At 36.3% G+C, this 27,130-nt stretch overlaps 1 protein-coding gene and 1 long non-coding RNA gene across 2 annotated transcripts in view; one reads left to right on the top strand and one right to left on the bottom strand.

Moving 5' to 3' along the window:
- The window catches only part of LOC309484536, a 312,401-nt gene extending 291,292 nt beyond the window's left edge, over positions 1-21,109 (bottom strand). The window contains exon 1 of the long non-coding RNA XR_014200900.1: positions 19,390-21,109. This is a non-coding gene — a long non-coding RNA (uncharacterized lncRNA). The remainder of the gene's footprint in view (positions 1-19,389) is intronic.
- Positions 1-27,130, top strand: part of znrf2b (zinc and ring finger 2b) — a 65,409-nt gene that overhangs the window by 14,343 nt on the left and 23,936 nt on the right. Inside the window, exon 2 of the mRNA XM_082150855.1 lies at positions 23,472-23,567. Within this exon, the coding sequence (XP_082006981.1) occupies positions 23,472-23,567 (96 nt within the window). The remainder of the gene's footprint in view (positions 1-23,471; positions 23,568-27,130) is intronic.

Genomic DNA, 27,130 nt, shown 5'->3' with positions numbered 1-27,130 from the left:
GAGCTCATGCCGTCTAGTTAATTGCGCGCTCAGAGAAAGTAAGTGTCCTGTCTCTCTCACTGACTCCATACGGCACATTAGATGCCAGTCGCCAGTCGATTCTCAGTTTCCCACTGGTTTGGTTTTATGGCAGGTGCGCTGCACTCAATTGACTCCTGATTGCTGAATAATCACCATCTAATCTGCATTCACAAGATCCTTAAACTCAGGTGAAGTGCTTCGTGATTCTGCTTCCCTCTTCATTCATCCATGATAGACGGGAAGCTGTCAGGTTCTCAGCTCTAGCTCTCGAGGTCCACTTTCCTGCAGCGTTTAGCTCTGATCTTGATCAAACTCACCTGCCTGTAACTTTCTAGTAATCCTGAAGACCTTGATTAGCTTGTTCAGGTGTGTTTGATTTAGGTTTTGAACAAAACTCTTCAAGTGGACCTCAGGGGCAGAGTTGAGATCCCCTGGGCTGCGTTTAAGGGTGCTTTATAGGTGGGTGTAGTATCATAGACAGTAAAAGAAATGGACACAGCGACCCCATTGGATTCAACAGAGAAAAGTGAAGTCAATTAGAAGCTCTCACTTCCTGATGGCTGAGTGTACTGCGCAGACACAAACTGAGCTTGACGACGTAGATGTGACGTGAGCAACCCGTCTGTCTTCTAGTAGCTGTGCCGAGAGAAATCTGAATCATTCCCTTCCGAAACTTGCAGAGACGGAGAGTGTAAGTAGGAGGTGTCCATGAGCTAGGAGCAGGAGAAACTTTTGCTAAGTATCCTGATTAATAATTTTGTAATTTTGCCTCCACGTCCCCCCGAGGGTCCATACGGTAATCTCTCTACTGTGCGACAGAGAGTCGTGTGGTTATGACGCAATCGTTAGCCTATTTTTACAAAAACTGCTTCTATGGGGCCATAACGTAAGATACAAGGGAGTCTTTAAACGCCTCAGATGTAAAGTTATTCGCTGTCAAAGTGACGCCAAAATGAATGGGAGTCAATGGGAATGCTAACAGCAGGTGATGGTCTGCTAATCAATGGCGGCGCCCGGGGAAGCTTCAGTTTTTTCTGAAAGATTACCCCCTTGGTACACACATGTTCAGGAAGTAAAGTGACTTGCGCATGCGTTTTAGCTGATTATGATGTATTTAGTTAAATAAAGCACATGGGATGATAGTGTTGATGATTCACCTTGGATACGAGCGAGAGTGAGCCTGCAGTGTATTCGCGCATAGCGTGTGGAATCAGGACAACAAATTAATGGAAATCCACTGTTTCCTCAAAAGAGTCCTTTTGCAAGCAGCAGAAGGCCACCTTATGCACACACACACACACACACACACACACACACACACACACACACACACACACACACACACACACACACACACACACACACACACACACACGGTAAACCTGTGCTGTTCACTCAGCTGCGCATAATAGCACCGAATTAATAAAAAACACAATATATTGACCCGCTTTCTGTTTTCTATCATGCGGCGTGCACGTTTACGATGATGTAATATGCACGCAAACGCACCAGGGTTCGATAGAATCAAGTTGAGTGTGAAACCAGACCAACGCTGCGGTAGCCTGGAAATCCAGACCTAAATCTAAAAGATTAATGGTCTGGCGTCAACTAATGAAAATCGGCCAGCTCGAGGGGCGGCACCAAGCATGCATTTGAAAATCTCACTGCACGCAATTGGATGACACTACGACCAATCACAACAAGCCCCATACGCTTAGCTACCAGCGGAGCTAACTGGTAGATTAGACTCTTGCCGTATCCGGTCGGCAAAACAGCAAAGACGTCCTTCTTGCAAAGGAACGACTCGAGCGGCGTCTTCTGTTCCTCTTTTAGATAAAAAGCCAAGTCTAACTCGTTCATTGTAGCGGCCAAAGCCGTTTCAAACAACTGGTGTTCATCCATAGCCATCTTGCAATGTTTACTAATGACTTTGACGTCACAGCGCTGTCGTCTTCTGTTTAGCTCGCCTCTGGCCCGCCTATATCAGATAACCCCATGTGATTGGTGCAGCTCAGATCGAGGGGCATATTTAATGAGCATCATTACTCGACACCAGAGTAACTCGCTGAGCAAATTCAACTTGTGCTCTCGCGAGAACTCTGCATTACTAGGGTAACGCTGTGGGGGGGGCTCCGGGAACAATCGCGCTCGGGCTCGGACCGCATGTAAACGAGCCCAGTGTGAAAGCACCCTAAGTTCACTTTTTTTATGCCCTTCCCTTGCTAACTTTACAGTAATGGTTCCGATATCCAACTCTGCTCTCCCATTGGTAATCGCCGCATCACATTACCTGTTTTTTTTGCATAAAGTAGAATTCTTCAATCTGATTGGCTTTCCAGTCAGGATTCGACGTGATGAGTTTTCCCAAAGACAATGGGTAATTTGCTCTGTGATTTCAATTGGTTGTGGTTGTGTGAAGGGGGGGAAAAAACACACAGATGCGTTCGATATGACGAGATTGAAATCACACAGTTTCTTGTGAAACTAAAATTACCTCGTCTGGGAAAACTCGTCCTGTCTGAAATCTCTGAATAGGGTTTGAGTTCTGTCTGATTTCAAAATGAGGCTTCTAAAGGTGATGATGCATTGCTCAAAAAATACCATCACCTCGAATGCTGTTTTAAAAAAGCAAGCTGCGGTTTGTTATTTTACATGCTGGTCAGATAGGTAGTCACTTCCTGTCTAAGCTGTAAACAGGAAGTGCAGGTAACCTGCTGTTGTCTGGTGAATAGGTTACTTTTTCTCTTCCTCAGTGTTCTCTCATTTCTATGAGAATACACAGTGTGTGTTCAACATCACTAGGTTTGTGCTGTCTAGAGCTAGGTGAAAGAGCAAAGAAATCTCATGTGAATTTTAGGATACCGGTACTTGTTATATAAACAAACAAACAGAAAAAGGTCCACACAAATTGGACAGAAAATAGCCCTATATTAAAATATTAAACATATATTATTTTTCATTCAGTTCTATGCAACATACTCAGATTTATTTTTGGACTAATTATCAAAATAAACAGAAGTCTACTACGGAGACATTTCACGTTATTTGAGCGGACTTTGCTTTTCCAGTGCGTGATCGGTACATGACTGGAGCGTTTGGGCCGTTAACGACAGAGCAGAACGCGCAGCGCCAACACTGAGCTGAACATTGAGCAGAGAGCGCAACACACACACACACGGAACGCAGAGCACGGCGCACACACGGAGCGAGCTGCGCGAGAATGAAACCTGATCGCCGAAAACGGAGGGGCGGGACGGCATATTTTCGGCCTTTTCAATAGCAGCCGCAACAGGAAGTCATTAAAACGAGAAGAAAAAAAAAAAGGTGCGTCAATTGCAAAATTAATCGCAAAGATTAACGTGTTTATTCCCCCAGCCCTAATATATATATATTATTATTGCTGTCAAGCGATTAAAATATTGAATCGCGATTAAGCACAGTAATGCACGCAATTAATCGCACATTTTTATCTATTCTAAATGTCCCTTGATTTCTTTTTGTCCCATTATTTTTCTTTTTTCTCATTTTAATGCTCTTATCAACATGGAAAAGTGGATCGGCTTGCTTTGTGCAAATTTTTTTTTATTGAAAACAACATTGGCATATACTGTAGTGTTCAGTTTCACACTAACATTCGCACTTGGAGCAAATAATCGCGTCAGAGAATTTGCATCAGCTGTGTGTGTGCTTGGCCATCAAGTGGTGTTTCAGACTGGACGCGCTGCGATGATCGCTCAGTTCACAACGACAAAACACACAGATCACGTTGGTCTTGTCAATGGAACCATTTGGCAACTTTTTAAAAGTAAACTTTCCATTCAGAATCTTATTGGCATCCATTTCGGCGTCTCTCGCTCGCCATCCACTCAAAACGTAACGTTAGCCTACTACTCTTCGGCCGGTTCGCAAGCCCAAACAAGTGTGTGCGGCGTGCCTGTTGTTTTGTGTCCGGTCTAGCTAGATCCGGTGTGGTGTTGTAGTTTTTCTAACGTTACTAGTTGTTGCAACGGCATGTGAAAAAAAACCTACAAAGTTTGCTAGGCCAAAAAGAACGTTAATCTCGCGCTAAAAAAATGTACACCGTTAAAATGGGTTTTCATTAACGCCGTTAACGCGTTTAACTGACAGCACTAATATATATATATATATTTCAATTTTTTTACTTGGAGCATCTGTTCTCATTTACATTGACTGTAAAGAAAAGGGCTTGTGGTTGAATCCAGTAAATTTCTCCTTTTGTTGTCCATGGAAGAAAAAGTTAATTTATGTAGTTATCAGGGTAACCGCTTCCTCGCCTTCATTCAGCCCTATAAGGTGACGCTGTGTCACCTTGTCAAAATGTAGCATGTTTACGATAATTTACAGTAGGATCATGCCTCTGACATTTTCTACACTAAACGGGCGTTTTATTCCCCAGTCCCTCTCCTCGTCTGTGCTGACAGCTTTATGAATTATAAATATCTCTTCTCTGGACCCTCACTTGAATCGGCCTCTCCATCAATAGGACTGACCTTCAAACGTACCATACCGCTCATACCTGTTTTTTTTTTGTGTGTGTGTGTGTGTGTCAGTAGTCTTATCATTTTGTTTTTTTATTTCTTTCTGGCCATGTAAGTGCATAATGTCTCTCACCTAGGGCTGGGTGATTAAAACCCCTTACCAGTCAGCCCCAATTTTGGCAAGTGATGCATACATGACATACCCAAAATAAAAAGGTTGCTGCTCATAAGTCATTCTGAATAGACACACAACCAACATATATTTAGAAAGCCAACACTTGAGAGTTTACAGTTCAAGACTCAAAATTAACCAGACTGTTATTAATATTGAGATATATAAGCTCAAACATAAAAACAAAAACAACAAATATTAAGAATATATTTATTAAATGTATACAAATATTATGTGAATTTAGGATTGCAACTTATAACCACAACTAAAGTGTAGCCACAATTGTGGTCATGCTTCATTTCAAATCTGAGGATGATATCTCTAAAATTATGCATTTTATGAAGCCTATTGTGAGACCATGTCAGGGGAGACTTTGGTGAAGTTTTAGAGAAGGCTAATAATTATTGCCCTGTAAACACCCATTTATAGTCTCTGACTAATGTCTAACAAAGCTAAAGTGACATTTCTTCACCGAAACAAGAAGCTAATAAATGCACGATTGAAGTATGTGTTTTGTGTGTGATATTCATGCAATTTGGGGTATTTTTATATGAGTAAAGGTAAGGATAGCCCATAGCTTCATATAAAATGCTAAATATAACATATTTCAAAATCTTTTTATGACTTGAAACCATTTTAAACCGCGACCGGAATATGATACAAATACTCGATGGTGTTTTAAAGTGAGCTTTAACTAAAAGTGTAATATTAATAAATTAAATTGTGTCATGTAGCTTGAGGCTACCTATTGTGCTAATGCACCTGCTGCAGGATCTTTATATTCCATAATATAATTTTGGAATTTTGAACAATAATAATCTGGGGCCGTCTGTGATCTTTGACGCCTATTGTAAGGGGTTTTAAAAGATAACGAAAATGATCGCAATATAACAAAATATGGTATATATATATATATATATATATATATATATATATATATATATATATATATATATATAAATGTTATTGTATTATTAATGTGGACATGTATTGAAGGAGTAATGGAATATAATTACAGTATTTCTTGTTGAGCTGTTGCATTTGTGCATTTTGTATTTATAGTAAAAATGTATTCAGGGCAGGCTGCTGTTTTTCATAACAATTATCATAGATACCATATAGGCTGTGTTTACACTGCAAGTCTTAATGCACAGATCTGATCTTTTGACCATATCCGTTTTTGTTTTTTGTTCCGCCTGTTTACATTTACTTTAGAAATGCCTGGTATCCAATATCTGTGTTTACATGAATCCACACCCAAAATTATTCTGTTGGTAATCGTAAGTTAACTCGTGCACATTTTGATGTAAAAAATATTTTATCATTATAAATGTTTTCAAACTTTTACCCATAGATTTCTGAAATGTTCACCTTTTTTTTTGGACATTGAACCTTAATTTAACCTTATCATTATAAATGTTTTGAATATTTTACCTCAGATTTGTAAAATGTTCACCTTTTTTTTGGACATTGAACCTTAATTTAACCTAATTATAAATGTTTTGAATATTTTACCTCAGATTTGTGAACTGTTCACCTTTTTTTGAACATTGAACCCTAACCCATACCCTTATCGTCATAAATGTTTTGAATATTTTACCTCATTTCTGAAATGTTCAACTTTTTGGCATGTTTTTGTCATGTTCTGTCAGTAAAGAGCAGTTTAACTCCACAATAAACTCTGGTTTCTGGTCACTCAGCAGGAAAAATCTCCCTTTAAACTTGAAAGAAATATAGATTTTACATTTTCGTGATAATTATCGATATCAGCTGATATGAACAATTTTAGCATTATAATTGTTTTGCCCATAGCGCCCAGCCCTGCTCTCACCACTGATAGATAAACTCTGAATTAGCCATTCAAGCACACAGTATTGACGTGCTCCATTGAGCTGTTGCTGTGCTGAAATCTATTTGCCAGAGGGATTATAAGGCCCAATCCAGATTAAAACCTCCCAGAAAACCTTCACATGTGTTTGTGTTTGTGTGTGTGTGTGTGTAAAGTGGAACGCCACAGTCACCTTATTTCAGTTCTGTGAATTAATGTCATTTTCTTGTCACCTTGTCAAAATGTATTATGTGTACTATCATCAGCAGTAGGGCAGCTACTTAAATTAGGGCCCTATGAAGTTCATATATTTATTTATTTTAAAATTTTAAATGAGATGTACTATGAAAATTAACTCAATTTTTTTTTACTTAGATCTTTGTTGTTTGTTGGGGCAGTGTGAACAACAGCAAAAAACAAGAATGGAAAATGGTCATAAAAGGTCAATAATGGATGATTTTGATGTATATTATACCTGTAGTATTATATACTATAAAACTTATATAAATAGACTTCGGGATTTTTTTTGGGAATTTAGACTTTTTTTTCTTTTTTTTTGGATAATCTCTAACTTTGTATCCACCTCAGGGCTCCAGACTAACTTTTTTTACTAGGAGCGCTGTAGCCCCTTTAGGAGCGCAAGCAGAAAATGTAGGGGCATACCTTAAATCAGCTTGCAATGCAATTATTCAAATTTCCCCCAAAATTAACTGTAATACTGACAAATTCTTTAATAATAGACTTAACGTGCATATATTACAATGTGCAGTTTTTATTTTAAGTTCACAGGCTCCAGACTAACATCTGAGGGCAGCGGCACCGCAGACACTGAGTTCTACAGATAATATCTGGTAGCACTGGGGCTGACAGTAAAGCACTACGCTTAATTTAGGCTGTAGATAAAATTAACTTTAATTATATAATTCATAATGTCTTAATATTAATTAAAAAGCAGAACGAGTGAAAAAATTGATGATATTAGGGAGTGAAATAGCCAATAACATCCTACTGTTTACAGTGGTAATTTATTATTATAATTTCTTTTATTTAAATAAGAGTTTTCCTACATCTTAAAAAAATTTGTTTTAGGACAATCTTTGAAGGATGAACAAAAAAATGTGTTGGTCATCACATTAAAAATAACATTTATATAAGATATTACAGGTTTGAAGTGCTGGAAAAAGATGTGTAGTACTTGTGTGTAGCGTTTGACTATTTCTGTCACAATACCATAGTTATGGTTAGAGTTCCTACATTAGCCTAAATCCATGGTGAATGTTGCTGATTCGTGGACTGAAAGCCTTCTGTAAGTGTTTCTCCTGGTTTCCACGTCAGCGTGGTTTGATCTGATATCTATGGGTTATAACAAGAGAACTCTAAGCCGGATCGAAATGTTTCTCACTGGATCTCGCAGCGATTATGTTATTAATTCTGAGGCGAATTCAATGGATTTCTTCACTGGATCTCCAGAGTCTGCATCTCCAAGCTGTTGAACGAACTTGATTAAATTAAGGAAAACTTTTCCTCGAAAATGAATTTTTCCAACAAAATCATTAAAAAAAAATTTTTTTTATTGTAATCTTGTTGTATGAACTTAAATTAATTTAGTCATTCCTGCTAGATAAAGTTTTGTCAGGTTGACTACATTTAATTTTTGCCCTGCCTAAAATCGCCAACGTTATAATTTTAGCTAATTTGACTCTACAGTTATTTCCAATGATAGAAGCTACTAGTGTTCAATTAAATTAAAACCACGTTTTACAGAGTAATATTGAATATTACTTATGCAGGACTGCGAAAGAGGTTTAATGCATGTATAGAGTACACTGAGCGCCCACAGCCCTAAACTAAACACAATCGCCACTTCTACATAATGGTAACCACAAAATTCAAAAACATTACAGAAAGTCCTAATACATAACTGAATATTTAACACTAACATTAACCTCTTTCCATTTACAGAAAAACACATAAAATAACACTTTAATCCCTAAATTTACCCTCCTAATGCAGTCCCTTGCAAAGCATGCTGGGAACTACAGATCCACTGCCCAGTTAGTTGTCAACAAAAATGATTCATGTAGTTTTCACACAAATTAAGTAAGCTTCGGTTTTAAATATATTAGGTTGATTGAACACAATTAAATTAAGTTGTGACAAAATATTAAACAATCGTGTTACTTTAGCTTATTTTAATTCATTAAATTTAACAAGAGGCAAAAATAAATTTGAGTGCAAGTAACAGTGTCGCGTGCTCGAGATCGGCCTGCGACTGGCAAGTTCGGGGCGCTGCGCTGTCTATTATTGGTCCGAACTAATAAACGGTCCGTGAAGCATAAATGAGTAGCGCATTTTCTTTCCGCTTTCATTTTGTTTGGATTCGCTGCTCGGCAGCGTTGTGGACCTAAATAAATATTTGGTCGCACTGGCAGGAAAAATGGTCGCAAAAGTCTGGAGCCCTGCACCTGGTTTGTGTTTTTGCCCAGATGTCTGTTCAGACCATGATGTCTGTGTCCGCAGATCAGCTCTCTTTACACTCCCTCTAACTTGATCAGTTTCCTTACTGTGGATGAAAAGGGAAATTGCAGGCCGAACCCTGTGGTATTGTGCGCTCGTCATTGTCTCAGCGATTTAATTTTATCCTGGTTACGTCAGTCACACACACACACACACACACACACACACACACACGGTGAGAGCGCGAGACGCCACTGCTGATGAGAGACCGTCTGCTGCCAGAGACATGGATCTCATGGAGATGTGGCGATTAAAGGTTTAATAAAGACACCTGACGCAATGGAGATATTAAGCTTTAGCCTCAGATCATGAACAAACACAGTCTCTGTTGTTCACTATCAGCATATATAGTAGACTGTATTTATTGACTGTGCTTGAGAATCAACTTCCAAGTGTGGATTTTGTGTGGAGTTGAATTTAAAGAATTTTTTTTTTGTTTATTGGCTTAATGGTCAGAGTGAGTCAAATAGGTCATGTTAGTTTGGCTTCCTAAATGAAAAACGGACTGTGATGCTTTCAAAACATAGATCTGTTTGTTTGAGCATCACAACTGTGACTCATCCAGTAGGGTGAGTTTGGGGCGCGGGACTATCTGTTTGACCAACCAATGACAGATATGGAGATTATTTGGGAAATCAGGTGTTATTTTGGCCTTTGCATTTGATCATGCACACACATGACATACTTCAGCTTTGGAGCTGCATTAAAAAAGGTTCCCAGTTCCTGATTTCATGCCTCAAGAACAAAACAAAAGTAAATTGTCCACTTTCACTGCATTGTTTGTAGTGACTCTTAGCACTCTTGACTCTCAGTAGGTTTATATTGGCTGTTCTCCCCATCTGAACGGAGACCGTTTCAAGAACATTTGATTTTCAGGTACACTGAACATGAACACTGAAGACAAGCAGTTATGCAGGTCAGGTGGGGTTTGTTCTCAGAAAGTAGACGGGATGGAAGAGAAAGAGGCATATTGCTGCGAAACTATAGATCAAAGGTGCATTTTTACTGTAAAGCTCTTAAAAGGACAAAAAACATCAGAAAAGTAGTTCGTATGACTCATTCCAAGTCTTCTGAAGTCACATGATGGTGTATATTTGAGGAATAGACTGACATTTAACTTCATGACTGATCAACTGTCATCTGTGTAAATGTAAACCTATATGTTAAATATGTAAAGTGTTTATATAAGAAAAGGACAACCAGTGTGACATAAAATACTTAAATTAACACTGCCAGTCAAAAGTTAGGAATAATCACATACTTTTTTTATGTTTTAAAACATTTACATCTTTTTTTTAATGATAATATGACTTGTTGTGTTTGTTTGCTTGGTTTTATTGTATTTATATGATATTTGTATTTTTGTAATTGAATTTTTGCCATGAAAATAGCCTTAGATGCTGACATGGCATTAAATTACACTATCTATTTTTTTGTAATGTCTATATTGTGAAATATTCTGAAGGATCATGTGATGCTGAAGAGTGGAGTAATGATGCTGAAAATTCAGCTTTGCCATTTAAACAGTTCTTTTAAAACGTAAAAATATTTCACAAAATTATTGTTTTTACTGAATTTGATCAAATATATGCAGCATTAATGTTTAATGAACAAAAAAAACATTCCAAACTTTTGACTGATAGTACACGTATTTCTGATATTAAACAGATTTTTACATATTGTACGATATATATATTGTATCGTCACACAAGTATCTTCGTGATCAAATCGGGAGATAGGTGTATAACCTAGTTATAACATCTTTAGCAGACTTTTTCTCACTTATGACTTGCAGAAGAAAATTTAAGAAGCAGAAGAGTGAAAACTACAGATATAGTGTAGTTACCATAACAAATACCTGTAGACAATGTAAACCTTGTTGATCATGACAGTAAAGCTTGTTTGACTCTCTTTGAATGTCCTTAACACTAGAACTACCAGTCATTCTGACCACTCATACATTATTTGCATATAATTTCAATAAGCTATATCAAATCTAAGAATAAATGGATCTGTAATATTAGGATAGGTAATAATAAACATCAGAACACACTGCATTGTAATTCTAATGTATGTGAAAATGTATGTTAATCGACAACCACAGAACAGCTGTTGTAATTACAGATACAAAGTCGAAAGTGATAAATTTTCTATTATTTTCTTTGTAAAATGAAAATAAATGTATTCATCCATGGATATTAGAATACATTATACCATGGTCTGGGTGATTACTCGATTCTGATTGGCTGCAGGGTGTCCATTAAAAAGTGATAATGTACACCTAGGAAAGGCGTCCCGTCAATTTGCCTGATGACAGTTCTAAATGATTGCGCTGGCTCAAACTGATTGCTTGGCAACGCCTGTATACGGGAGATATTAAATAGTGCGCTCGACTTAATAAATAAAAACCCTCACGATTTTTACTCTAAAACACATTAAAGTATTATTAATTGATTAAATATTTCTTTCTTTCGTAAGTGACCATGGTATAAGCGGGTTAATGCCCTTCGAGGTGTCCATTGTCAGGTATTAATGGACTTCGGCGGAGGCAACCGTCCTCCGCTGCGCGTCGGACGGTTCACGCCTCGCCGTCGTCCATTAATACCTGATAATGGACACCTCGTCGGGCATTAACCCTTACATAATTTACAAAAACATTGGCAATATGCATTTCAATGCATAGGTAAAACCTTCATGGGCACATATGAAACGCATATGTCCCAAACTGGCCCAAACAGTCATTCTGACCGTCACGGGAAAATAATGTGAACATACACTATATACACATGGGGTGGTAGTGGCGCAGTGGATAAGACACATGCCTTTGGTGTGAGAGACCCGGGTTCGAATCCACTGTGAGACACCAATGTGTCCCTGAGCAAGACACTTAACCCCTAGTTGCTCCAGAGGCGTGCGACCTCTGACATATATAGCAATTGTAAGTCGCTCTGGATAAAAGCGTCAGCTAAATGAATAAATGTAAATGTACACTACCGTTCAAAAGTTTGGGGTCAGTAAGATTTTTTTAATGTTTTTAAAAGAAGTATCTTCTGCTCACCAAGGCTGCATTTATTTTATAAAAAAAAATAATAAAAAAAACAGTAATATTGTGAAATATTATGACAATTTAAAATGACTGTTTTCTATTTTAATATATTTTAAACTGTAATTTATTCCTGTGATCAAAGCTGAATTTTCAGCATCATTACTCCAGTCTTCAGTGTCACATGATCCTTCAGAAATCATTCTAATATGATGATTTGATGCTCAAGAAACATTCATTATTATTATCAATGTTGAAAACAGTTATTTAAATTTTTTTTCAAAATTCTTTGATGAATAGAAAGTTCAAAAGAACAGCATTTATTTAAAATAGAATATTTTCTAACATTATAAATGTCTTTACTGTAACTTTTGATCAGTTTAACTCATCCTTGATGAATAAAAGTATTGATTTATTTTATTTATTTCCCCCCAAAATAAAATAAAAATTCTTACTGACCCCAAACTTTTGAACGGTCGTGTTTAATGTTACAAAAGCTTTAGATTTCAGATTAATGCTGTTCTTTTGAACTTTCTATTCATCAGAGCATCATGAAATACAAATGTAAATAACTGTTTTCAACATTGATGATAATAATAATTAATGTTTCTTGAGCATCAAATCATCATATTAGAATGATTTCTGAAGGATCATGTGACACTGAAGACTGGAGTAATGATGCTGAAAATTCAGCTTTGATCACAGGAATAAATTACACGTTACTGTATATTCACAGCTGTTTTAAATTGGAATAATATTTCACAATATTACTGTTTTTGTTTGTATTTTTAATCAAATAAATGCAGCCTTGGTGAGCAGAAGCTTCTTTTAGAAACATTAAAAATATTACTGACCCCAAACTTTTGAACGGTAGTGTACAATAAAATGCGAGAAAACGAACTGATTTAGTAACCATTTTGTTTTAGTGAGCAAAAATATCATGCTGTAAAATTACAATGAAAATTGTATGACTGTTATGCCCATTCAAGGTAGAAATACTCAAAACTCTTTTGTGTCTTGTAATTTTAATAAAATAACAATGATAGAATAAAATATGGACACATTTAGGAAAAGTCAGGGTCCTATAGTTACATGGGTTTTATTTCAACAAAGTTATTACAAATTATAAAACAGTCAAATGACTGCCTTGGTAGTTGTAGAGTTAAAGCAAGCGAGCGTATAGTGTGTGTTGAAGGCTACTTGTCTGACTGCATGATCACCACACAATGTTTTATTCCTTCAGTCTGTATTTCCATAGTAGTTTCCTGCAAAAATCAACAACTTTCGTCCTTTCCCAGGAGAGAGTGACTGAAAGATTGCAGTCTTTACATAATTCCCCAGTCGTGTGCACTTCTCCCGAGGATCTCTGCCTCTTTGCTCTACTCTCCTTCCTCCAGACACAGTCATTAGTTCCCAGTGAGAGCGTTCACAGAGCTGCATGTGTGAACCGCATCGATCTCTCTCTCTGTGAGGGATGCCGTTGCTCAGACGCTCTGAAATATACTCAATTCATGATTACTGAAATGGGTTTGTCCAGCAGGGAGAGCCAGGTGCCGATCAATGAAACTCAGACGAGAGATGGACTGGTAGTGCCTCCTGCCAAACCGGCCGGCGTTTTTAAAAGTTACATTTTCTTGCTGACTGGATGTTTATAAGTGATGTCGTAGTTTTTATGACAGTGCTGAATTTTTATTGTCTTGTATTCCTAGGCAAAAGTCACTGCGATGTGAAGGTATTGATGCTTGTCATGAGAGTATTAATAGTGCCAATTTTGAGTTTCATTATGGGTGAACAGTTGATGGGTTACACTGTAGATTAATGAATTGTACAATGTTTTATCTGCTTCTTTTTTTTGTCTTTCATATGGTTTGATATAGAGACCACTGTTGTGTATTTGTATGAACATATCTTTAAAGATCAGCACTGAAAACGCAGATTTATTCTGTTTTCTGGAAGAAAACCTTTCCAAATGTTCCTATAGTGCTAATTTGTTTCCATTTTGATTGTATAGTCATATATAATCACACACACACACACACACACACACACACACACACACACACACACACACACACACACACACACACACACACACACACACACACGGTTTTCCTACTTACAAAGCATGTAGAGGTCTGTCATTTTTATCATAGGTAGGCTATTCTTCAACTGTGAGTGACGGAATCTAAAACTAAAATCCAGAAATTCACATTGTATGATTTTCAAGTAATTAATTTGCATTTTATTGCATGACACATAAGTATTTGATCACCTACCAACCAGTAAGAATTCCGGCTCTCACAGACCTGTTAGTTTTTCTTTAAGAAGCCCTCCTGTTCTCCACTCATTACCTGTATTATATATATAGATTACAAAAAAGTCTGAGTTTTCGGTCGATGCAGACAGCAGAGAACAGACTGGACACATGACTTGATGCTTAATGTTAATGAAATGCAATAAGCGAAGTACTTGCATAGAAAGCCGCCTCTCGAATGGCGCGTAATCCAGATTTCCGTTCTCTTCCATATAGCTTATATGGCCTAATACAGACACACTTATGTCAAACTTATGTCACTTATGAGTTTTCACGTAAACGGTCAGTTTTGTCTAAAGTGGATTAAACAGACAAAAAAAAAAATATGTGCGTGTAATAATACATTGGATAATAAACCTGCCTCCGTCTGTGTGCTTAATGTTAATCAAACAACAAAAGACAAGGAGAAATCACTCACTGCTCTTGACTGAATAACTTTTGTAACTTTTAATAAGAATCAGTATATTAATTCATGCAGTGAAGACTTTGAGCATTGTTTTTATTTTTACATCTGATTATGCCATTTCTTTTGTTAAATAAACTCATGTAGGCCTACTTGAAACCCTAAACCCCTCTGGTTTAAACTGACATTAAAATTACACTTACTTTTTATGTAATGCTAGTCTATTTTAAGGACTTTTTCTTTATTTAACATATTAAAAGCATCCCAGAACAAACTTTCCGAAATACTAACAGAAATGAAAGACTTTGCCTTTAGATTAACTTTATATTTTCTTGCCTGGCTGATACTTCTAGCTCTGACGCCATGCACTTCTTCGCACGCCCTCTTCATCCAATACGTTGGAAATCGTCACATCCGGGGGGGGTTTTAATCGCGAAATTAAACCCCTTACATTAGTTTAACGATTGATAAGTATCGTGGAAATTGAAAATGATACAGGTTAAGTTAGGGGTGTGACGGTTAGTATATAACCGTGAGACCGACGGTTATAGTTGAACACGTCATTAGAACTCTATAACCGCCAAAACCGTGTTATTCGTATTTTTTTACAAACATTTTTTATCATAGAGAATGTTTAAATACTAATTAAAAAACAATTGTTAACAGTCTGTGTTATTAATAGTCTACGTCATTTCCAACTGTATTTGATTCTTTGCCAAATACCCCCTGACCGACCGCCAATCATTTGAGATTTTGAGAATAAAAGCTATGACTATGATATAGTGATGTGCCATCATTATGAGATTTATTAAACAAATGAAAAACATTTGCAATAAGAAACATTAGCAATAAACATTTGCAATAATAAACAACGTATCATTACCGATAACTGATCGTGCAGTTTAATTACCCCTTGACTGGCCCCAAACATGTTTGATAAAAGAAACATATACAGTGTGTGTATATAGCCAATTGTACTATAAGATAGGATCATAAGATGCGCAATATATCGGGAGGCATGGTTTTTACCACTTAATGAAGTTTTGTTTTGTAAATCGTCAGACATGATTTTTACCACTTCATTAAGTTTTGCTTTGTAGAAAGCCTTTCTCTAAAGCGAATTTCGTTTTGTACAAATTGTATCTTAATTTTAATAAATGTTTCATCAACCAATTGCATGCATTTAATAAATAAAAAGCAAATATAGAAGACAATATAATAACCGTGACATGGAGGCGCCGGCGCGCTGCGTTCACTTGCATTGCATTGTGAACTAGAGCGCATCTCATCGTAAATGAATGAAACTCAGCGTAGGCCTATGCCTCATACATTAGCATTAAATATCTTTGCTGCATCCTTTCTAGAACAGACAAGGGCTTTCTTGCGGCTCGCATCAGCAGAGCATTGCATCGTCCATAGACCGCAAAACAATCAGCGGATGGCGGGCGGGTGCGGCTTTGAAATTTGGTCAAAAAACGTTGGTGTGGATAATTCGTTTTGTGATGCGGTTGCGGATGAAATAATACCTCATCCGCGTATCTCTATCGATAACAACATTGAACACTACACAAATAGTAATTTATAGTTTTTTTTTTTTAACGACTCGTTTTTTTTAAATAACCCCCACTTTTTTGAGTGCACTTTTTAAAAGGAATGCCTATTTTCCACCCATCTGTTCAACAGATTACATTGGAGCAATTTACTATAACAGATCTCTACTTCTCTTTATTTCTTAACTTTATAAACCGTATACCAGTTTTGTCTATAGTTGTGTTCCAGAATTTATTTTCATAAGTCAGTATAGTAGTCAGTAGTATTCCTAGCCAACATGTCAGTCTACCACCATATTTGGTCTATTTTCTCTGTGTTTTTCTGTCACGGTTTGGTTTTAACCTTCTGAATGCATGGTAACGGGTGGTGATCTGGTCAAGGGGGCGGTGACTGTGTGATTGTGATTGTGCCTAACGCTCCAGTAGGACCTACAGCCATCAGGTCTCGGTTAAGCCTCTTATGTTTCATTCAGAAGAAATCATAATGCTTTTACACTGATAGATGGCCTTCAGTCTGATATGGCCTACATATGTCTGGGGATCTGGGCAGAAGAGATGTTTGTTGTAAGACGAGCGGTGCAACACACACACAGACACAGACACAGACACAGACACACACAGACACACACAGACACACACAGACACACACAGACACACACAGACACACACAGACACACACAGACACACACACAGACACACACAGACACACACAGACACACACAGACACACACAGACACACACACAGACACACACACAGACACACACACAGACACACACACAGACACACACACAGACAGACACACACACAGACACACACACACACAGACACACACAGACACACACAGACACACACAGACACACACAGACACACACAGACACACACAGACACACACAGACACACACAGACACACACAGACACACACAGACACACACAGACACACACAGACACACACAGACACACACAGACACACACAGACACACACAAACACAGACACACACAGACACACACAGACACACAGTTTAAACTTTGTTTTATATTGAATGTAAGAAAGTACAAAGCTTAAAGGTGCTGTTTGTAGTTATTATTTTTCTTGACGGTACTAAAGCACAAAAACCATATGTTTGCAGAGATTTAGGAAACGTGCTAAGTTTATATACTTGTTTCTCCGAAAAAAACAATGTTACAGCCAGTTATTCTACTTTGAAATGTGCGTTCCATGCCCTAATGTCTGTTTTAGTTTTGTTTTTCACTGTATTAACAATCACTTCCAACACAGGATATTTGGTGAAAATAATAAGGAAAAACACTGAATGCATTCAAAAAGTCTTCTGCATAACGGCATGTCTTGATGTGGTGAAGAAAACTTTCAAAAACTGCAGTGCATAGGCCAAAAACCTGCAAATAAAAACAAAACATTAATGACAAGGCGCACATATCACACAAATTACATCTCAGAAGTCAATCAAACAGTATTTTAGACATGTATGACTTGAGGAAAATAGGAACTATTGCCTACCATCAGATAATTATAACCAGAAACACACGATCATGAAACCAATGAATGCATGAACTCACGATTCTACAAAACGCCTTTTAAACTTTATATCAGGTCCTAAAGCAAAACTTTGGAGAATAATTTCAGTGCTCAATATTCACCATTACGTCTTGGAACTTGAGACGATGAATATTTGTGTTCTCTTGGGAATGTTGGTTTCGGTCTTCACTCGCTCTCCAGCGCATCCACATTTGAATTCTCCAAACCAACGAGTTTCCTCAGGCACATTTTTTGCATGTGCATTCAGTTTTTTTTATTGTTTTTACGTAGGACTTGTTCAGCGAACACTGATTTTTCACTTCGACTTGATAGATTGACTGAGCACAATTAAATATGTTTGGTGTATATACATTTTTAATTTTATTTGAAGACTTTAAGCAATGATTACAATGCATCTTTTTGCATGGGGATAACAATTTGGAAGTCATTTTTTTCAGCCAATATGTAATTGTCAGTTTCCACAATTTAATAAAAAAATCTTCTGTTAAATTCAAATTGGTATCATTTAATATTCTTGATATCATGATTAGCGTGTTTAGATCGTGTGCCTTTTTTTATTATTTTTTTTATTAATTTGCCCTTTAATTAAATCAGCAAAAGAGATGTACTGTAGCTTGGCAACAACAAAAACACACACAAAAAATCATGCAATATCCACAGAAGAGTGTGAAATTCAACTCATTTTGTTGCAATTGAAATTGTTGCAGTACAAATTGTTCTTAAACATGAGATAAACATGAGAAGTTTGATTGTACTCTGCACTGGAGCGACAGCTTTGGATGTGAAAGCTCTTGTGTTCTTCCGGTGGGGTTTTTTCTTTATGGTTATTGTTCTCTCAGCCATGGGATGAAGCCAATAGGTTTGATGGGCGATTCAGCAGGGGTAACTGCTACTCTATTACTCTGCCGTGTTTCGTGGCAGGATGGCTGTCCCTCAGGAGTCCTCCAGCAATAATAGTTTACAGTAAATAATGCTCAGCACTTAGTGACCGTTGTACAACGCGCCTCAGTTGAGGTCATTAAACACTGGTACAGCTGTAATGAGAGCGGGCGGGCTGGAGTCGGCTTTCAGCTTTGCTTTTGTCCGCTGTTTAAAGCAGGTTTTGTGTACCTGGCGCAGGTAATCATCGTTGACTCATTCGACTCGACAGCCTGGTATTATTCTGAGAAATCAGAGATAGCCTAAAGTGCACTTATGATCTCCATTTAGCCAGTTCAGTCTAATCCTCAACTAGTGCTCGTTTTCAGGCCTTGTTAATGTTCTTTAGGGACAGAAGTTTAGTGTAAGGCATGTATATATGATTCTGATTGATTCCGATTCCCTTAATAAGCTGCTATTATTATTTTTAAAGGAGCACCAACACCTTGAGTAGGGCTGGGTATTAACACAAATTTCACAATTCGGTTTGATTTCTATTACGATTCGATTCAATATTGATTATTTTGGATATCAGGTACAATACATTGCAAATTTTCTCAAGGAAAACATCTCTTAACTATTATTGTAAACTATGGGAGTCAGTGGTAGCCTATAGGCTTCATTAGCCTACTATAATATTGAAGGTAAAAATTTACTGATTTGTATACAAACACTTAAAATACACTTTTATTTATTTTTATAATAATAAAGTTATATGAAATGATATAAAAATTTAAATGGTGGCTGTCATAAACTTTCCAGATTTATTCAAACATGCATTAAATATTGAAGAACATAAAAAATTATAATGAATATGTAATATGGTGCATATATTTAGCAAAATGCTCCTCTCTAGAGTTAATATTTCCAGCTGACTAACGAGTTTATGGTCACATGGTTTTTCTGAGGTAAATGTGACGTTACATGACATTGTTTACTGACGTCTTTCCACGGTTGAAACACTGATTGGGTGATTCCATGTCACATGATACGGACTTCGATAAGTTGTACTTTTAACACACTTTCAGAAGCTCATTCATGTTTATCTCGCGCTGTAACTGGTGTTATTAAGGCGGAAGAGAAGATCATGTGCTTCTCTGGAGCTGAGCCAGAGCGATCTCACGCCACAGCGACAACACGGTCATTATGTTTTTGAATTTCGTAAGAAAATGGACGTAATTTGAAATCTAGAGACTTTGTTTCATAACAATAATAACAAAGCACAAAGATTATTGCGATTTATTGGATGGGATGCGCACAACAATGTTCCATTCATTCATCAACTGAAAACAGGATGACTAATCGATTCTTGGGATTTAAGAATCGATATCGTTTCGTAAAAATGAGAATCGATTAAAATCGAGAAATCGATTTTTTTAATTTATTTTTATTTTTACCCAGCCCTAACCGTGAGTAACTATTCTTAATGATATGCTAAACCAAAATAGTGATATAATCATTCAGGTGATCTCTGGTGGCCTGTGCACATAAGGGCAAGCTCACACTACAGGACTGTAAGACTTCTGAATGTCTGTGGTGTTCACACTACACAACATGGGGTCTTGTCATAGCAGAACGCATACTATACAACACAACGCTGACAAGGTGCTCAAACTACAAGACATTTGGTCAAGAGGCAGTCCCGACCAACTGCAGGAAAACTTCACGCAGGTGTTTGAGGTTTTTCCATTTATACCATCTGCACTGTGATTGGCTGGATTACTTCCACCTCGTCGTTGCACACGCTAAAAGATTACGTGGCGATAATATCAAAGTGGTTTGAAAATATTCCAAGTCTGCCAATGCAAAATCTAGCCAAACGTTGTGTAGTGTGAGCTTGCCTGAACCTGTCTCAGATGTCATCTTTAACGTGGAGGAGGTCAGTCAAATGCACGTCTGTTTGAGTAGTTGATATCTTGATCACACTTTTGCATGTTGCATAACCTATAATAACTGTATGATTATATGGCTAGTTGCATTGTAGTATTTGAATTACACATTGTTTTCACATGCTGTCCATGACCCATTTTAGGATTGTGACCCACTAATACAGGGTTTTCCAAATGTGGGTTTGTGAGTTGATTTTTAAAATATATATATTTTTAAATAAATTAAATTTAGTAAAATAAAAATGAGGCTGCACAATTAATCAAAATAAAATAATAGTAGTAGTAATAATAATAATAATAATAATAATAATAAAGTATAGTGATAATAATAATAATAATAATAATAATTATTATTATTATTATTCTAATTATAAAAAGATTTCAGATTTATTTAAATTGTGCAGCCCAATTTTTTTATTTTACATTGAATTTAAATGATTAATAATATAATAATAATTTAAATTCAATGTAAAATAAAAAAATTGGGCTGCACAATTTAAATAAATCTGAAATCTTTTTATTATAATAATAATAATAATAATAATTATTATTATTATTATCACTATACTTTATTATTATTATTATTATTATCACTATACTTTATTATTATTATTATTATTATTATTATTATATGAATCAAGTATAGTGATAATAATAATAATAATAATAATTATTATTATTATTATTATAAAAAGATTTCAGATTTATTTAAATTGTGCAGCCCAATTTTTTTATTTGACATTGAATTTAAATCATTAATAATAATATAATAATAATAATTATTATTATTATTATTATTAGTAGTAGTATTAGTATTCCTATTATTATTATTATTTTACTGTTATTATGAATAATATAAATTATGAATGTCATTAAATTATTAAAATATTAACTTTAAAATCTCACTGGGTACTTCATGTAGATATTTTACTTAAGGCGTCTGGCTGACCATTGTTTGTGTAATCCCTGCTCTAATGTATAAGATACTTAGATGAAGTTGAAGTCCCATGTAAAACACAACAGATATTCTACATTTTTCTGAATTACTTAAATTATTATCCATGTAGCTCAATTTTAGTTATACAGAACTTTTCACAATGGACATTGTTTCGAATCAGCTTTCCAGACAAATATCGCAGTAATAATGTCTTTAATTGTGAAAGGTCCTCATTTAGCAGTTCAGTAAAAAGAAATGTATGCCTCAGTGTATTTGTCTCCTCATAGCTGTTTTCTTGACTGAAAGATGTCAAGCTGTCATTTGTGTCTCCTCTTCTTCAATAGCACATTTATTCAGGACACCCGCAGTGCATGTCGCACTCAAGTGACTGAAAATTTTGTCACAAGGTCGTCACGGGTCAGTGGTGTCACAAGACGCCCTCAGACCACTTCTCGGCACAGCTGCCAGTGAATCATATCATTGAGCGTGTTCATCCAGACTCAGAGAATGTCTCATATTGTCATAGTTCAGCTGTATTTAGCCTGTGTGTTTCAGCTGCCCACACTGAGACGACCCGACTCACTCCACGCAAGACAAACCCTCTTTATTGTGTGTCTCGTTTTCTGTCTCGTGCTCGGCCTTGTCTTTTAGAGCCCTTTAAACCTTTCAAGATCATCATCATCATCATCTCGGTGTGGAATCCAGTCATAAAAATGAAATTTACAGAACACAGAATCTCATGGAATTTGATCAAAAGAATAGTGCTGTAGACTTAAGCGTACTGCTTTAGGCCGTGTGTCCACCAAAGTGTTTTAGCCAGCTGAAAACGCTAGGCGCTCTGCTGAAAACACCTAGCTATGGGAGCTTGAGAGCGTTTTGGCAGCGTAGCATTGTTTTCAGTTGAGACGCTTTGCTTGTTATGATACGGAATATCCGCGAAAGTGTTACTAGTATCTCATTTCACACATATTTTGTTTCTGTGTTGATTCTATATTAAAATGTCGATACAATGTAACGTATTTTCTCTGGCTCTTGTTTTAAATACTTTTGTTCCGTTATTATGCTTCTTGTCGTCGTCTGTTGACGTTGTACAAGCAGAATGTGGCGGTTGGTCGGTGTGGTGTTAGTCCCGCCTCTCCTCCACTGTGATTGGACGGTTGGGTAAAAAGCGATTGTCAATCGGTTGACGGCTTTTTACTTGACGGTTGTCAAGTAAAAAGTGACAGTGATGTGCGCTGCGTTTTACCCAAAGTTGAAAATTCGTCAGCGCCTCGTTACGCTAATGCCGTTTTAAAAACGCGGCGTTCGCGTTCCCATTGAAAACAATTGAAAAAATACACCAGCCGCGTGAAAAAACGCTTTTGTGGACACACGGCCTTATGGACTAGTGTCTGTGAATATCCGTTTTCATGGTGTTTTCAGCGTCTGCCATCTCACACCATTTCATCTGAGAAAACTATCGTCAGATAAACAAAGAAACTCAAAGGTCTTTGGCACTACAACCCAGCTCAAAACTGAGATTGTTTGGTTCTGTTCACATAGGATGTGCTTTTGAATTCCATTGTGCTGTTTTTCCATTGGTTTTCTATGTAAACATGCACTACATGGATGTCTCACATCTTTTACAGTATCTTGCACATAAGCACCATGTGTTTAGAAGACTGTCAAGTTGAACTGGTATAAACTCGCCTTGCTTTTTTTTTTTTTTGCACGCCGTGTCTCAGTTTTAAATGCAAAAACACATTCTGTGTGTGAACAGTCCATTATTGATTTTTTGTTGCAGTCCTAAACTCATATTTTTCTTTTCTTTTTTTTCCTCCACAGGTTTCAAGTGCCCCGTCTGCTCCAAGTTTATCTCTTCAGATGAAATGGACCTTCATCTGGTCATGTGCTTGACAAAACCTAGAGTGACGTACAACGGTGAGAATGTTTGTGTTCAAGTGAAATGCTTATACAGTGGAAAATATGTTTTGAGTCTCTCCTGTAAAGAAAGAAAGGCATTGTGTTTGGATGTATTTCAGGTTCCAGAGGAGAGCGTAATGCTGTAATTATCTCTGGCTGTTGCTTCTCATGTTAAGACCTGGCAGCCACCTCTCACTGTTTTATAGTCCACAATCTATCCGGCATAAACGGAACGATTTGGCTTCACAATAGGGATTGGTGATTTGTTGCAGTGTTGTGCAGTCATGTTCAAACGTCTAATTTTCCAGCGGTTGCAGTTCGTTTCTTGCACAGAAACATGCAGTGACATGCTGTGATGAGGAGCTTTATTCATGCTGAGTTTGTGTTTTATGATGTGTCTTGCAGCTTTAATATATTTAATGTTTGTTTATTAAGGTTACGCGTCTCCTCGCACTAACACACAGACATTAGGCCAACTCCCGTCTATCCGACTGTTAACACCTGGTACTAAGTGGTGTAGTTATGGGCAATTTAGCTCAAATAATACCTAATTATTTCACAGCTTTTTGATAATATTCAAAATTTATATTTGTGCAAATCCTTAAATCCTCTAAAGAGTGATATTATTATTATTATTATTATTATAAAAAATCTATTTTTGCATTTGCTCTAAAGGTTATATAAAAAAAATTCCATAATAATAATAGTAATAATATATCACTCTTTTAGATACGTTTAGAGGAAATGCATAATTATACATTTCAGTGATAATAATGATGATAATATTTGTGCAATTAATATTTTCTCTAAAAGGACTTAAAAGTGATTATTATTATTATTATTAAAATGTGTATTTGTGCATTTCCTTTAAAAGCACTCAAGTTATATTTTATTATTTGTATTATTATTATTATTATTATTATTATTTGACAAGGAAAGGTCAAGAAACTAGTTTAATGACATGCTCTTTAGAAAACTTAATGAGCAAATAAAATAATTTGCAAATACAATTAAAACCCATATTGCTTAATTTTATATCACCAGCAGAATGATTTGATGGAATTTGATTTGATTTATGATCAGATTTCATTGAAATTGGTCTTTTATTTTGCTGCACAGTGACTCGCTGCACAGTGTCACTTAATATTGATAAAGCGCAAGTAAAACATCTATACTATTTTGCTCCACAATCAATATATATATATTTTTTTTTGGTCTCACAGCAAACATGGCATTTTGAGTGGATTGCTCATTGTTATTTAAGTCAATCCAGTCTGGGTCTTTGAGGGTCTAGTTCTGCCTGTTGCATAAGACTAGTTTTACAAGTTAGTCTTGTTTACAAGTTTACTTTAACTTGAAGTCAGTTAAATAAAAGTGTAGATTGATCTTATTTGTTACCAAAAATGTTAAAACTGATGAACTTACTGCTAGTTGATCACACTAAGACACAGTTGCTATGTTTATGCAACTGTCCCCTGATCTGTTGAATGAGAGTCTTGACCTGACGTTAGTAGCGGGTGTAAACAGGGCTTCATTAGCTTTCTACTGACTCATTCATCATTGTTTTAAAAAGTTTACATAGTTAATATCATATAGAATCTGTTCAGCCATAATCCTCAACCCGAGCGTGAATGTATCCCCTTTTTCTGTCTGAATCTTTTAGTCATCTTGTTTTTGTAGCCCTTTGTCATGATTTTAGGCATCGTCAGTTTCCATAAACTCAGCGGGACAGATAGAGTCCTCCGTGCGGCTGGGGAATGTGCCAAACCCAGAGATGTTATAGTGAAAAATCTGATCTAAAACAACATGAGATTTCCAGCGGTTAGTGCCGTGGCTGCCAGGTTTGTGTGACGGAGAGCAACCATTGGGGGAAATAGTCAAGCCTGATAAAGTCATCGCCATCAGTTGAGAGATGCATTTACTGAATAACAAAATTATTACAAAATATACATTAATTAAACATGATTTAAGTGCAAGTCTTTATTAAAAAAAACATTTTCTTAACACCACTTTTTGGTTTATTCCATTACTCACCCTTAGTTTTTGGCTGAGAGTGATAAATGCCCCCCTGGCTCATTCTTCCTCCCATTGATGACAGCAGCTAATTTTAGTGCATTAACACAACAGCATTGAAGGATGCAAATAAAGCAGCGGTAAAATGAAAATCAATGGGCCTGGTTGAATGAGGATCATGTCTTTCTCTAAAAACCTATCCTTATCCTCAGTTCTTCTATTTGGTGTGTTTTAGTATATTGGTAGGTTGTGTACTGAATATTATGCAGTATAAACTAGTATTGCAATCCATTCACAGCACGTATTAATCAATTTATGATTGAAATGGATGAATAGTAGGGCTGGGTATTGACACAAATATCACAATTCGATTCGATTTCGATTCACAAGCTTGCAATACGATTCGGATTCGATTCAATATTGATTATTTTGGATATCAGGTACAATACATGGCAAATTTTCTCAAGGAAAACAAATCTCATAACTTAGGGTATGCTGTAAACTATGGGAGTCAGTTGTAGCCTATAGGCTTCATTAGCCTACTATAATATTGAAGGTAAAAATTTACTGATTTGTATACAAACACTCAAATGACACATTTATTTATTTTTATAATAATAAAGTAATATGAAATATAAACATTTAAATGGTGGCTGTCATAAAAACCTGCCAGATTTATTCAAACATGCATTAAAAATTAAAGAACATTAAAAATTATAATGAATATGTAATATGGTGCATATATTTAGCAAAATGCTCCTCTCTAGAGTTAATTTTTCCAGCTGACTAACGAGTTTATGGTCACATGGTTTTTCTGAGGTAAATGTGACGTTACATGACATTGTTTACTGACGTCTTTCCACTGTTGAAACACTGATTGGGCGATTCCATGTCACATGATACGGACTTCGATAAGTTGTACTCTATCTTTTAACACACTTTCAGAAGCTCATTCATGTTTATCTCACGCTGTAACTGGTGTTATTAAGGCGGAAGAGAAGATCATGTGCTTCTCTAGAGCTGAGCCAGAGCGATCTCACGCCACAGCGACAACACGGTCATTATGTTTTTGAATTTCGTAAGAAAATGGACGTAATTTGATATCTGAGACTTTGTTTCATATCAATAATAACAAAGCATAAAGATTATTGCGATGTATTGGATGGGATGCGCAACAATGTTCCATTCATTCATCAACTGAACACAGGATGACTAATCGATTCTTGGGATTTAAGAATCGATATCGGTTCGTAAAAATGAGAATCGATTAAAATCGAGAAATCTATATTTTTTACCCAGCCCTAGTGAATAGCTATGAATAGTTGTGGTGTTTTCAAAGGAAAGCACTGTTTCTTATAATAAAAAACAAATTGTTAAAGGTTTAGGTATATTACACATACACATACATACATGCTTGCATACATACAATATAAAAATAAACAATTCATACTTAAGAATTGTGCTCTTACTAGGACATTTATCAGGGAAGCGAATATAAACTCAATTATGATTACAGGCTATCTTTAAAGTTATGATGAAGTCAAAAGTTTACTTTCTTAGCTCGTGTT

The sequence above is a fragment of the Leuciscus leuciscus genome (genome assembly GCF_965113295.1).
Source record: "Leuciscus leuciscus genome assembly, chromosome: 20".
Classification (NCBI taxonomy): Eukaryota; Metazoa; Chordata; class Actinopteri; order Cypriniformes; family Leuciscidae; genus Leuciscus; species Leuciscus leuciscus.
The sequence above is the reverse complement of the archived record's forward strand: the minus strand, read 5'-3'. Positions and strand labels throughout refer to the sequence as shown.